This window comes from Microdochium trichocladiopsis (assembly GCF_020744255.1).
Source record: "Microdochium trichocladiopsis strain MPI-CAGE-CH-0230 chromosome Unknown B0I36scaffold_8, whole genome shotgun sequence".
Taxonomy (NCBI): domain Eukaryota; kingdom Fungi; phylum Ascomycota; class Sordariomycetes; order Xylariales; family Microdochiaceae; genus Microdochium; species Microdochium trichocladiopsis.
Genome location: NW_025763551.1, coordinates 750,683 through 762,047, shown reverse-complemented (window position 1 = coordinate 762,047; position 11,365 = coordinate 750,683). Strand labels below are relative to the sequence as shown.

At 55.7% G+C, this 11,365-nt stretch overlaps 3 protein-coding genes across 3 annotated transcripts; 2 read left to right on the top strand and 1 right to left on the bottom strand.

The window, feature by feature from the left end:
* Positions 1 to 198: 198 nt before the first annotated feature.
* Positions 199 to 4,124, top strand: B0I36DRAFT_329415 (uncharacterized protein). The gene is made up of 5 exons (XM_046154713.1): positions 199 to 1,339; positions 1,394 to 1,534; positions 1,587 to 2,240; positions 2,296 to 2,588; positions 2,649 to 4,124. The coding sequence occupies exons 1-5, from the start codon at positions 579 to 581 to the stop codon at positions 3,737 to 3,739; spliced, it is 2,940 nt and encodes a 979-aa protein (XP_046009120.1). The 5' UTR covers positions 199 to 578; the 3' UTR covers positions 3,740 to 4,124.
* On the bottom strand, positions 4,125 to 6,484 carry B0I36DRAFT_386277 (uncharacterized protein). Its single transcript, XM_046161103.1, has 2 exons — positions 5,437 to 6,484; positions 4,125 to 5,356 (listed from the first exon to the last, which is right to left on the bottom strand). Exons 1-2 carry the CDS (start codon positions 6,187 to 6,189, stop codon positions 4,484 to 4,486), a joined length of 1,626 nt encoding a protein of 541 aa, XP_046009119.1. The 5' UTR covers positions 6,190 to 6,484; the 3' UTR covers positions 4,125 to 4,483.
* A 1,366-nt stretch (positions 6,485 to 7,850) lies between these two features.
* Positions 7,851 to 10,768, top strand: B0I36DRAFT_248117 (Spc97/Spc98 family protein; the record flags this gene model as incomplete). The annotated part of the gene is made up of 2 exons (XM_046150354.1): positions 7,851 to 8,020; positions 8,101 to 10,768. 2 exons carry the CDS (start codon positions 7,851 to 7,853, stop codon positions 10,766 to 10,768), a joined length of 2,838 nt encoding a protein of 945 aa, XP_046009118.1.
* Positions 10,769 to 11,365: the final 597 nt, after the last annotated feature.

Genomic DNA, 11,365 nt, shown 5'->3' with positions numbered 1-11,365 from the left:
AGCGCCCGTGGGGGCTGTGGCCGCCATGGCTCATGGAATCCATCATGAGCTGACAGCAGCGCTCCAATCAGCAGCAGGGGTGTCGGATGTGGGCGCTGCAGGGGCCTGCACCAGGCCAAGTTGGTCCCTCGTCTCCATCCACAACCAGCCAAAGTAAGCCTGCCATTGTTCTCCAGACCCTGAACAACGGCCGCCCGTTGTATGTGCCTGGCTTGTGTGGGCTAGCGTAGGCATCCCACATCATCTGCGAGGCCGCCAGTCCTCGATCCTCTGCCATGAAGCTGGACCGCGGACTATGCCCCAGTAGCAAGGACAATGGCCCTCAGTTGACCACTTGTGTCCTTCTCCCGTTACTCACATCCTTTTCTTGACTGCTTTGTCCAATTGCTCTCCACGGATTGTTTCCACTTTGTCTTCCCCTCTCAACACGCCCACTTAGACGCTCGCCGCTAGCAGTGCTGCCTGGCTTCTGGCGACCAATCTGACCAACAAACCTCACCTACTTACACATTCGGCCCGCAGCCAAGTCGCCCGATTCGGGTCATGAGGCGACTCTTCTCTCCCTCACCGCTTCCAACATGACAGAGACAGCCTCCAGCCATGTCGTGGCCTTTGGTGCCGCGGCACATGGGCATGCCTGTGGTCCTGCCTTGATGTCCACCTCTCACGAATCAGGGAGCCCAGGCTCCCCGTCGGCCATGGCCCAGTCGCTGGATGAATCCTCACGCAAGCAGAGCAGCTGGCGTAGGCTGCGTCAGGCTAAGAGGCTCAGACTCTCAGACCTCGCCTTGAAGATACAGCATGCCTCAGCACCGCTCGTAGAGCTGCCTCCACCATCTCAAGAGTTGTCCAGCTGCCGGATGTTCGAGGTCTCTGCATTCGACTCAGTGAGCCTGCCCAGCGACTCGGACGCCAGTGAGAGAACACCCAGTGCTCGTCGTCGAGCTCTCGATGCAGGCTCAAGGGAGTCTGTCGACGAGTCGCCTTACTTCCACGTACGGTCAGCTTCCGAAGACTCGTGTCGGTCCGGCTTCAGCGGCTACCAGGACATGGACAGACTCTTGATCTCTGCAGCACACAAGCGAGATCTCTCCTCGGACTTGGGTATGGGCGAAATCACACTACATGGGCTTGCCCAGCCCCATTCTTTGGTTTTGCGACCAAAGGTGTATTTCGACCGGCAAAGCCAGGCTCATGACAACGACACCGTGACCACAGCGTCTTCCCGCGACAGCTTCGCCTCTACGTCGAGGACTTCGTGGACCATGTCCCCACCTCTCAGTCCAATGTTCGGCAATGCTGTTCTTGAACAGATAACTGGCGCCAACATGACCAAATTGTGAGTTTCACCAGAGTGGCATGCAATTCACAAGTGGCTAATCGACCTGCACAGCGACCCTGACTGCCCAAGCAGACCAGAATCAATGATCAGTGACAATACCGACTACTTTCAACGCCATCAGCAGGACGACCACCCGGAGGCAAAATTCTCGGAACGACACGTCGACGCAGATCAGGAGATCTTGGCATCTGGGTATGTACTTTTGGGTCAACCCACGTTTAAGCTTCGACTCTAACAATGGCAGGTCGGATGAGGTGGAATCTCATGTAGAGGAAGTTGGTGAAATAATGGCAGAACCACAAGCAGAAGTCAAGACTGAAAGCCCTTCCGATGATGGCGTCGCCTCCTGGGAAGACATTACTCAAGACGTAGATTACTGCGAGGAGCAGAAGCTGGACAAGCTCTGGGACTTCGCCGTGGAGCAATTCCCTGGGCTAGAGCTGGCCAATTCGTTGCCCATTCTCAGACGAAGGTCATACGTACGGCATTTTGTCAGCCAGATCGCCGATACCATACCAGATATTGTCATGCAGGAGTCCGATTCGACGTCCACTGAGCCATGCGATGGCGGGGAGCAAAAGTCGAGCACACCGAACAACCAGGGGCGCAGGGAAAGCAACTCCAGTCAGCGCAATGGCAAGAGGAAGAACCAAGACGACGAAGATGAAGACGACTTGGACGACAATCTTGGTGGTAACGACGGCGACGATGATGGCCCAGGCCCCCACAAACGTCGCACAAGAACCGCACGCACGGAGCCGGCCGATACTTATGACTTCATGTGTCCATTTCGATTGAAAGACCCAAAGAAGTTCAATGTACGGGATCACAAAATCTGTGCACTCAAGGTGTTTCGGTGCAATATGGCGCGGAAAGAGATCGGGATCAACGAGCTAAGGTACGAGCCCCCCTTTGGCTAGAACTATTTTACCGCGTGGCTAACGCTGGCGCAGACGTCATATCAAGGACGAACACCTGCTTGAAGGCCTGGAACGAGACCCAAGGAACCAGTGCGACAGGTGTAAGGTCTTCTTCAAGACGCAGTCAGATAAGGAAGGCCACGTCAAGACCGGCAGATGCGAATATAGAGAGCATCCCACAAGCCGTGATCCCTTGGAGGGTATTGACATCGCTACCAGAGACCGACTGGTCTCAAAGAAGGGTCGCCAAGGTCAACATCCTCTCAAGCAGTATCACGGCCTATGCCAAATCATCTTTGGCGATGACACGGAGGAGCTCCCTCATGGTACGTTACCAGCTTAGCCCGTCCTTACTACATGTCAAAACTAACATTTGGCTTCTGCAGGGCATAAACTAGTGCGCGAACACTTCGAGTTGCATGCACTCTACGATGAGCACCGCCCAAAACTTCTTTCAAAATTCCAGACGTTGCTGCGTTTGGGACCCCAGGGGATGGAGAGCTTGAGCCAGATCCTCCAAGATCACTCTGAAGGTCTCTTTGAGAGCTGTACCAAAGGCGTGCCGTACGAAGTCTCCGACATAGCGCCCCTCGCAGGGAAGGGTACCCCTAGTGATCGTGCTCCCTCGCCTGACCAGAAAGATTCGCCCGAGGCACTGCTTGCCAGCCCATACTCGCACCCTCCTCAAATGGCAACAGATTCAGGCATCGGAATGTCAGAGGATGGTGACTCTTGTGAGAGCCTGATAAAATGCTCCGAGGAGATGTTGGGTTTGGATACGTCGTTGTCTGGCTTCTCCGGGACTGACAGTGTTGGGCCACATTCATATCGGAGCTCATCTCAGCCATCCACCCATGGAGGCACAAGCGTATCTTACGAAACACTCCAGCTGGGCGCCGCCAACATGGTTGACCCTGGGTTCCGGGATACTTTGGAGCATCGGTACCACGTCAACCCAAACTTCCTGCAGTTCACCGATGGGCGGCCGTGGCTGAGAGTCAAGGACAAAGACAACGGAAAGACACTTCGTTACCCGATCAGAGCACCGGTGCCTGTCCAGATTTCCACCTCATCCACCATAGAGCCCCCTCCAGGGCCAGCTCTGACACAAGCCGACCTTGTGAGCAGCGCGTGGGCAACCGACTTCGCTCCGGACCTGCCGCAGCTCGCCAACAACAACAACAACAACTTTGACTCCTTTTACAGCACGGGCAACGGGTCGGCCGAGTTCGCGGATCAAGCGTCCCAGCACGCAATGTACCCGGCGTATCCGCAGCCCGTGCACCACGGGAGCCACGCGCCGATGGACTTCCTGGGCAGTAAGCTCTTCCCGAACGTCGGCGCGGTCGGGCTACATGACGGCGCGGACCTCGATGTTCACAACCAAGACGGATACGTGGCACCTTCCGATGTGTACACGTTGACCAACAACAACACAACGGTGCCGATGTACCACGGCCAGCACACCTTCATCTAGGAGCGCTCGATGTACCCACATGAAAAGTGCTAGCTTTGGAGAAGAAGTAGAAGAAGAAGCCCGCTTCTTAACTTTTCACACCACGAGGCCGCGTGAGCCCGTTCGTGTTTGACCCCTCATATATACATCAAAGGGCCAGAGGTCCAATGCCTGTTTTTGGAAGCCTGTCTGATTCCAACTGTAACCTCTTAACTTGTACAAAGTATGATGAGCATGATCGTGGCGACAGCCAGTATATTAATGTATAATGAGACATTTCTCTGGGAGGGGAACAAGTGGCCCTTCGAAGCAGGCTTCGTGGTCGGCACACGCGCGCCTTCCAACACTACTTTCACACAGAAATTCAATTGCTTGCCAAGAATTCTGGTCGTTGCAACATGGGAAGATTGGGATAACGAGATATATCAACAATTGTGATTAGTTTGCATAACCGCGTTCTAAGGTCTGCCGCCATGTCTGTTGCCCCAAGTTACACACGACATCGTGAATATCAGAATGAAACCCATGTACACCGCCAGTCTTGTACCCGGCCCAAATCAAAACTTGTACAAGAAGAAACATTGTATGCCTCGCTGTGTAACCTCACAAAGTATGCTTGTCGATTTTCCCCTGAACACCAGGAAATGCAATGATGCGAGCTGTTCTCAAATCAATGGCGCGTTGCTAAATCATCTCTTGCATACAAGCCGCCGCCACACCCAGGTATTGATGGAAAGCTTGGTTTTGGTACCGACAGACTCATCCTCAGAACCCAGGACAACGCTCGTCGAACGGGGTCTTGCGGTTCTGAGGCGTGCAGACCATCTCGTTGGCAAAAGCCCGCCACCTGTCGAGGATGTCGGTGGTCTTGATTCCATTGTGCTGCGTGTAGAAGCTCAAGTGGGCGACAATGACCCGGGTGTCGATTACGAAAGGCCGGTGCAGTTCGCGGGGTCTTGTGACAGTGATATCCTGCTCGTCGTCGGTGCTCAACGGCACAATGGCCTTGACGTCATGGCCCCAGATTGCAATAAAGTTGAGGTTGTAGCGCTTATACTGGGTATCGTAAAGCTGTTCACCTCCGGGCAGTTTCGGATCCGTCTGCACGTGGCTGCCAAGTACCTTGAGATTCTCCTCGGTCGCTTTCCAGTGTATCTTGCGCCCAAAGAAATATTGAGAAACTCGGTTGAGCTCCAAGTTCCTGAAGAGGGCGTAGTGCTGCTGAGCGGCAACCGCCCAGGATCGCCAGGCTGTGGTGAAGTGGTGTGTCTCGCCGCCCGCATCATTATTCCAGCTCATCCCCATGGGCGTCTTCTGGATATCGAAGCTGTGGTCATCAGACACTTGCAGCCAAGTGTGGCCGTCATAGGGAGCGTGCAGGTCCACAAGATCCTGCTCCTTGAAGTTGGCATTCTTGTTGGCAGGATAATAAGGTTTTTCCGATGGCCGCCACGTCTCGGCAGCTTTGAAGGAAGGCTTCATGCTGTAGTCTGGGAGAAATGGCCACATGGCACCGAAGAGAGTGTGGAAAGTGCCAGTCAGAGGACTGTTGACCAGATTGGCTGAAATAGCGAGTGGGTGAGGCTCAGCCAACCGAGTGTGCACGATCTGAGGGATGGCATCGTGGTGAATAAATGCCTGCGATTACGAGGTGTCAGTTCTAGGCTCTATGCTGGAAAGACAGTGCTTCCGGGGATCGGGGCGTGCGGGATACATACAATGTCATCGTCGATCTTGATATAGATGGTATCGTCCTCTGTGAACATGTCCCACATGCAGCTGAAGTCTTGCCCATCGCACTCTCCTGGATTGACCATTTCATAGTCTGGCCGTTTGGCAAGAAGATCTTTCAGGAAGGCGCGATCGGTCTCGTCACGAGTATGCAGCAGGAACAGGACCTTGTCGAGGTAGCCGCCATTGCTGGCAAGGTTCTGCTGGAGATAACAGTCAAGGAGATCCACGGTTCTTCGGCGGCCAAAGAAAATGAGGCCGACAACATTGACGCCAGCCGGCTTCTTCCAGCCGCCCTGGGGAGCAATAGTGTCAAGCTTGAGGTCGTACTTTGAGTAGTCGACGGTAGAATTATAGTTGCCACTCTCATCGACGGGCCACGTAGTGCACTGCTTGTTGTGGTCGATGGGAGGTGGTTTAGCCTCCTCGACCACCTCTGTAGGCGGCGGTGTTGGTGGCGGAGTGCCTCGATATGAGTTGACATGAACGAGTTCGACAACGATGGCCAGGCTGACAATGGCGATAATGGCGCCAATGACGATGGTCCGACGCTGGGCACCCCTGAGGTTCGGGAGGCGCCGGAAGAGCCATTGAAAGTTGTGGGAGACGCTTCTGGAGCGGTGATGGCCACGAGACGAGTTTGCAGGCTTGCCCTCGTCGATATAGAGACCCTGGCGCTCGTCGTCGTCGATACTACCGGAGCTGAGGTCGTCGCGGTCGAGGTCGGGGGAGCGAGACATTGTTGCGAAAAGGGAGGCTCGACGAGAGCCGCGCGAGTAAGAGGGCGAGTACGGCTGGGAGAGGGGCGCTGCCGACTACGGTGGCAGGCTACACGCAGGAGCAAGAAACATTCCCAACGAGGACGGAACCGATTGAGGGCGGAAACGGTGTAGGAAAAGGAGGAAGTGAGGAGGACAGCGGCGGGGACGACAGGCAAGGCGCAAAGAATACCGGAAGGGTAGCTGGTGCAAGTGGGACGCCGGATGGGGTTATCGTCTCGGCCGCCTTGCGTGCTTACAGGACCTGCTTGAAATGTTGCTAGTAGACTGGGCGAGCCAACTTAAGGTTGCAGTGCGCTGCATTGACACTGACAGCGCGCGCTGTTCTGCAAGACGCGGCACCAACGACCCGGCGAATGCGGCCCACCACCCTCGGTCCCTGGGTCTAGAGGTCCCTGCCTCGCCGGCCGACTTGAAGGGTCCCTCCTGAACGAACCTTGAGCAAGGTACCCTAAGATAGGGCTTGGGGCCGCCGGGCGCTATGCCGGACTGGGCTGGACGCCGCCCCTTTCCTCCAAGGTGCAGGTTCCAGAATGACACTTTGACGTAGCAGCTTATACACAGTCTCCAGTCAGGCGGACCTAATCCAACGCAGAGGCCCGGGGCACAATGCTTGATAACCGGGGGATCCAGTATATGCCTCGAAAGCGCCAGGGGTGCCTTTGCGCGCGCCGCTCTCTGATAGGCGAGCACGCCCCGGGCCGAAGCAATTGCCACCAAGTGTTTGATCCTACTGCGTAGAGCAGGGCTCAGCTAATCTCTCACGGATCCACGCACGGTCCCTCAGACCAGGGCTGCTGGCCCTTTGGGGAAGGAAGGAAGGCTCTGAATCTGACATGATCGGCTCCCTTATGTACCTCCTGAAGTGCGACGACGACTTTGATCCAACAGCCAAGCCTGCAGCCTGCGAAGCCCAGAGAGGCCTAGACTTCGCAGTCCAACTCGTTGCCCGTGGGCCCCAAAGCTGTGCTCACCGGCCAGGCCAGGACGGTAGAAGTGCTTAAGTGGCGCCAGGCCCCCAAGGGCCTTTGGTGGTGGAGCTTGACAAGGGTGCGTGCTGCTTCATGCCGTATACGAGCCATGTTGGTTCGTGAAGTATACGGCCGCCATGGCCATGCTAGGCAGCTTTCGATCGCAAACCACGGCCCAAGTGAGTGTGTCCAGGGGCCAGGACGGACGTTGTCAAGACTCGGCCGCCGATGGGATGGTGGTGCCTGTTGGCCTGCTGAATAAGATGTGTCTCCCGGCAGGCGCGACACCAGCTGCTGTACCTGCAGGCGCCACCGTCGTGATTGGGGGCGAAGACGTAATGTATGTCCATGCAGAGGCACACCTGGGCAGGATGTCTGCGAGGGGGATGGGGATGGGAATGTGGATGGTGGTGTTGTTGACGTCGAGGCTGCCACACTTCTGGCAGCCGTTGGCTATTGGTGGGGACGACCCCGCGTATTAGGCCCCAAAGCCACAGACCGCGTGCTGGCGCGTCTGCTGCAGCAACCCCCAGCAATCATCAGCAGCAACAACAGCAGCTCGGCGGTCGTGCCGTCCGTCCTCATGTCCAGCGACCATCAGAGACTCTCTAGCTCTGCAGCCGCCATCCGCAACCGCCACAAGATGCAGCTATGGCCGAGAGACCTGACTCTGAGCGCGCCGAAGCGCGGGCCAGGCGCGTCGACCTCAGCATAAACCGCCTCATTGCGCAGTTCATTCCGCGTGACGACTCCCTCGATGAGGAAGCCGCTCAACAGCGCCACGACGAATATTATGAGCGCATCCGCCAGGAGCTCCAGCGGTCAGTGACTCCAGCCCCATTCCCCTTCGATCAGGCAGTGCTTTGCAGGAGGGCTGACCTATCAAGCTCCAACGTCCTAGGCCTTCCTCGGTGCCTCTCTCCGACCACAACCACGCTTCTGACCTAATCAAACGCCGGCTGGTGCAGAATAACCCCAGCCAGGCCTTGCGGTACTCCAATCTCTACTCACGACTGCTCAGCCTGCCTGTCCTCGACCAGAAATGGGCAATCTTGTCTCTTCTCAACCAGCTAGCCGACTCACCCGATCCCAACGACCCCGACCCGGCCGCTTATGCCGAGTACCAGCAAGAAATTGCCCAAGAGCGGCGGCGGCAGCTTGCGCACTTTGACGCGCACAGCCCACGCGAGGCCAAGAGCCCTGCAGTCCGCGATAGTGCCCCATCAGCAGAAGAATACCGACCGACCGAGCTCAAGGACGTGCTCAGGAACCCACGGGAGCGAAATGTGATGGACGCCCTCCCGCCGAGGAGCTCGAGAAACAACCCTCCAACGCCTGATCTGGGACAAGCGAAGCCCACCGACGGCGAGCCAGTGAAAAGACCTGTTGCCATTCGGTCGAAGATGCTCGCTGACAATTACGTCGAGATGGAACCTTCTGAGCCTGTTCTACTACGAGACCTCCCGTTCACGCTCCAAGGCTTGTCGTCTAGCACATTGCCGTTTGGTACCGGATATTCTATCAGAATACCACCGACACTTCCACCACCTCTAGTTGGCATCCTCCACACTCTTGCAGAGCCATCATTACTTTATCGCACGCTTGAGGATTTCGTCAACAATTCCACGGAAGGACTTTTGGCGCAGAGCCTACGGGCCGCCATTGGCAATGAGTTGCGCTCATACCTGACATTGATCGCCACCATAGAAGGGCAGGTTCGCCGCTCTTTATCATCGCTTGACGAGGACGCCCCACGTAGTGGAATCGGTAAGGCCGGCGTTACCTTGAAACGTTGTGTCGTGTGGACGCGCGAAGCGACGATGGGCCTGCGACTCATGAGCTTGGTTGCCGAAGAGTCCAAGAAGCAGAAAGGAGGCCAGCTTATCACACTGATCCACAAGTTCTCCGCGTCACATGGTGATCCCATCGTAGGCGCATTTGCGGAGAGGCTGCTGACGCCCGTGACGCATCCTTTTTACAATATTCTGCGGCACTGGATATACGATGGCGAGCTCACAGACCCCTACCTGGAGTTCTTTGTGCAAGAGCGCAATCGTCTCCCGGATCAAAAGACCCAGGCTGGCTCGAATGTCTGGGAGGATAAATACCACCTCGAGGAGAAGATGATCCCATCAATCATTACCACAGACTTTGCCGAAAAGGTATTCCTCATTGGGAAATCTCTCAATTTTATACGACACAGCTGCGGCGACGCTCAATGGGTAGAATCATACTCAAAGCAGTCGTCCAAAGAGCTGAGATATGGAGATACAGCCACGTTAGAGGCATGGATCGATGAGGCTTACAAGACAACAATGCGGCGCTTGTTGCATCTTATGACTGAAAAGTTCCACCTATTCGAGCATCTTCAAGCTCTCAAGGACTACATCCTCCTTGGCCAAGGCGATTTTATCGCTTTGCTCATGGAGTCACTCGCAACCAATCTCGACCGGCCTGCTGGTGCGCAATACAGGCACACGTTGACTGCTCAGCTTGAGCATGCGATTCGCGGCTCGAATGCGCAGTACGACTCACCAGAAGTTTTGAGACGTCTCGACGCTCGCATGCTCCAGCTCTCTCACGGTGATATTGGTTGGGATTGCTTCACTCTCGAATACAAAATCGATGCACCCGTAGATGTTGTCATTTCCACGTGGGGCACACGGCAATATCTGAAGGTCTTCAACTTTCTCTGGCGTGTCAAGCGTGTCGAGTTCGCCCTCTCGTCCACCTGGCGCAAGGTAACGACAGGGTCCCGAGGTGTCCTACAAGCCCGCCACCATCTCGTACAGAGCACGTGGAAGACTTCTCGTGGCATACTGGCAGAGATGGTCCATTTTGTGGGTCAGCTACAGTACTACATCTTGTTCGAGGTTATCGAGAGCTCTTGGACCGAACTGCAAAACAAGATCCGCAGCGATGATGTGACGCTCGACGACATTATCAAGGCGCACGCGAAATATCTCAACTCGATCACCCATAAAGGTCTCCTGGGGGTGCGCCGCCAACGGTTCGCTAATCAAAATCCGTCTGGTGCGGGTGGGGGAGCCGCCACGTCTAGCAAGGAGGATGAAAACAGCTACATGATCCAGCTGGGAGACATGCTACGCATCATGCTCGCCTACCGCGATTGCGTCGATGGTTTGTACTCGTGGTCTGTGTCAGACTTTACGAGACGTCAGGAGGCAGAACTCCTGACCACGGGGGGGCCTACGAAGAGGCGCCCGACCGCAACCCAGCGCCGTGCAGGACAAACATCGAGAGGCAATGACCACGCCGGGGACGACGAAGGCGACGACGAAGAGGTCCCTGGCGGCCCGGACAGCGAGTTCCCCGCGCTCAAAGATCGCCTCAAGCATCTCGGTGACCGATTCCGGACCAAGCTGCAGATCCTGCTAGGCGACTTGCTGCAGCAGACCGACCAGGACCTGCGCTTCCTGGGCGTCAGCATGAACTTCAACGACGTGTACCAGCCGGTCAAGATCAAGGCTAGGAGCACCCCGTCTGTACCGGCCGCTGGGGCGTCGACCAGTGCTGCTCACGCTGCGAATTCTGCTGCGGCGTCATGATCTCGCTGTCTTCCGACACAACTACAGGATGGGGAAAGAGCTTTCGCGCATCTATAGTCTAGTCAAGCATGTATTTTATAGTCTTAAGAGATTTCGAAGCCGGCAATTTTGATGCTTCTCCTTTCCTCCCCCGTGTTATCCTACGCATGGTGTGGTCTTGTGCGCAATTCAAGTGTTCACTAATGAAACTGTCTATACCGCACGCCGTCGTGATCGCTTTTTTGACCGGAGGACGAGGCACAGACCACATACTTTTCGCCATGCAAGACATCACGAACTGATTTCACACAGCGAAGAAGCCAACAGGTTTTTTTTTTTTTTTTACTGGATTGATATTTCTTGTCTGATATTGAAGTGCCATACATGGTTCTCATCTCATCATTCATTGCGCCTTGGGTTTGTGCGCTGATTCGTAAACATCAAAGGTGGTGGCGCCCTACTATGCAACAATCGACAACCACTCGTCTGCAGAGCCCCCTCCCCCCCTCTCCTTCCACGTGTTGTGTGCGAGTGTGGGGGTATATCTCTTGCCTTTGCTGTGCCCATCCAGGAAAACTCTGGATCCATAAACTCCGATTGCCATGAACCGTGTCAACA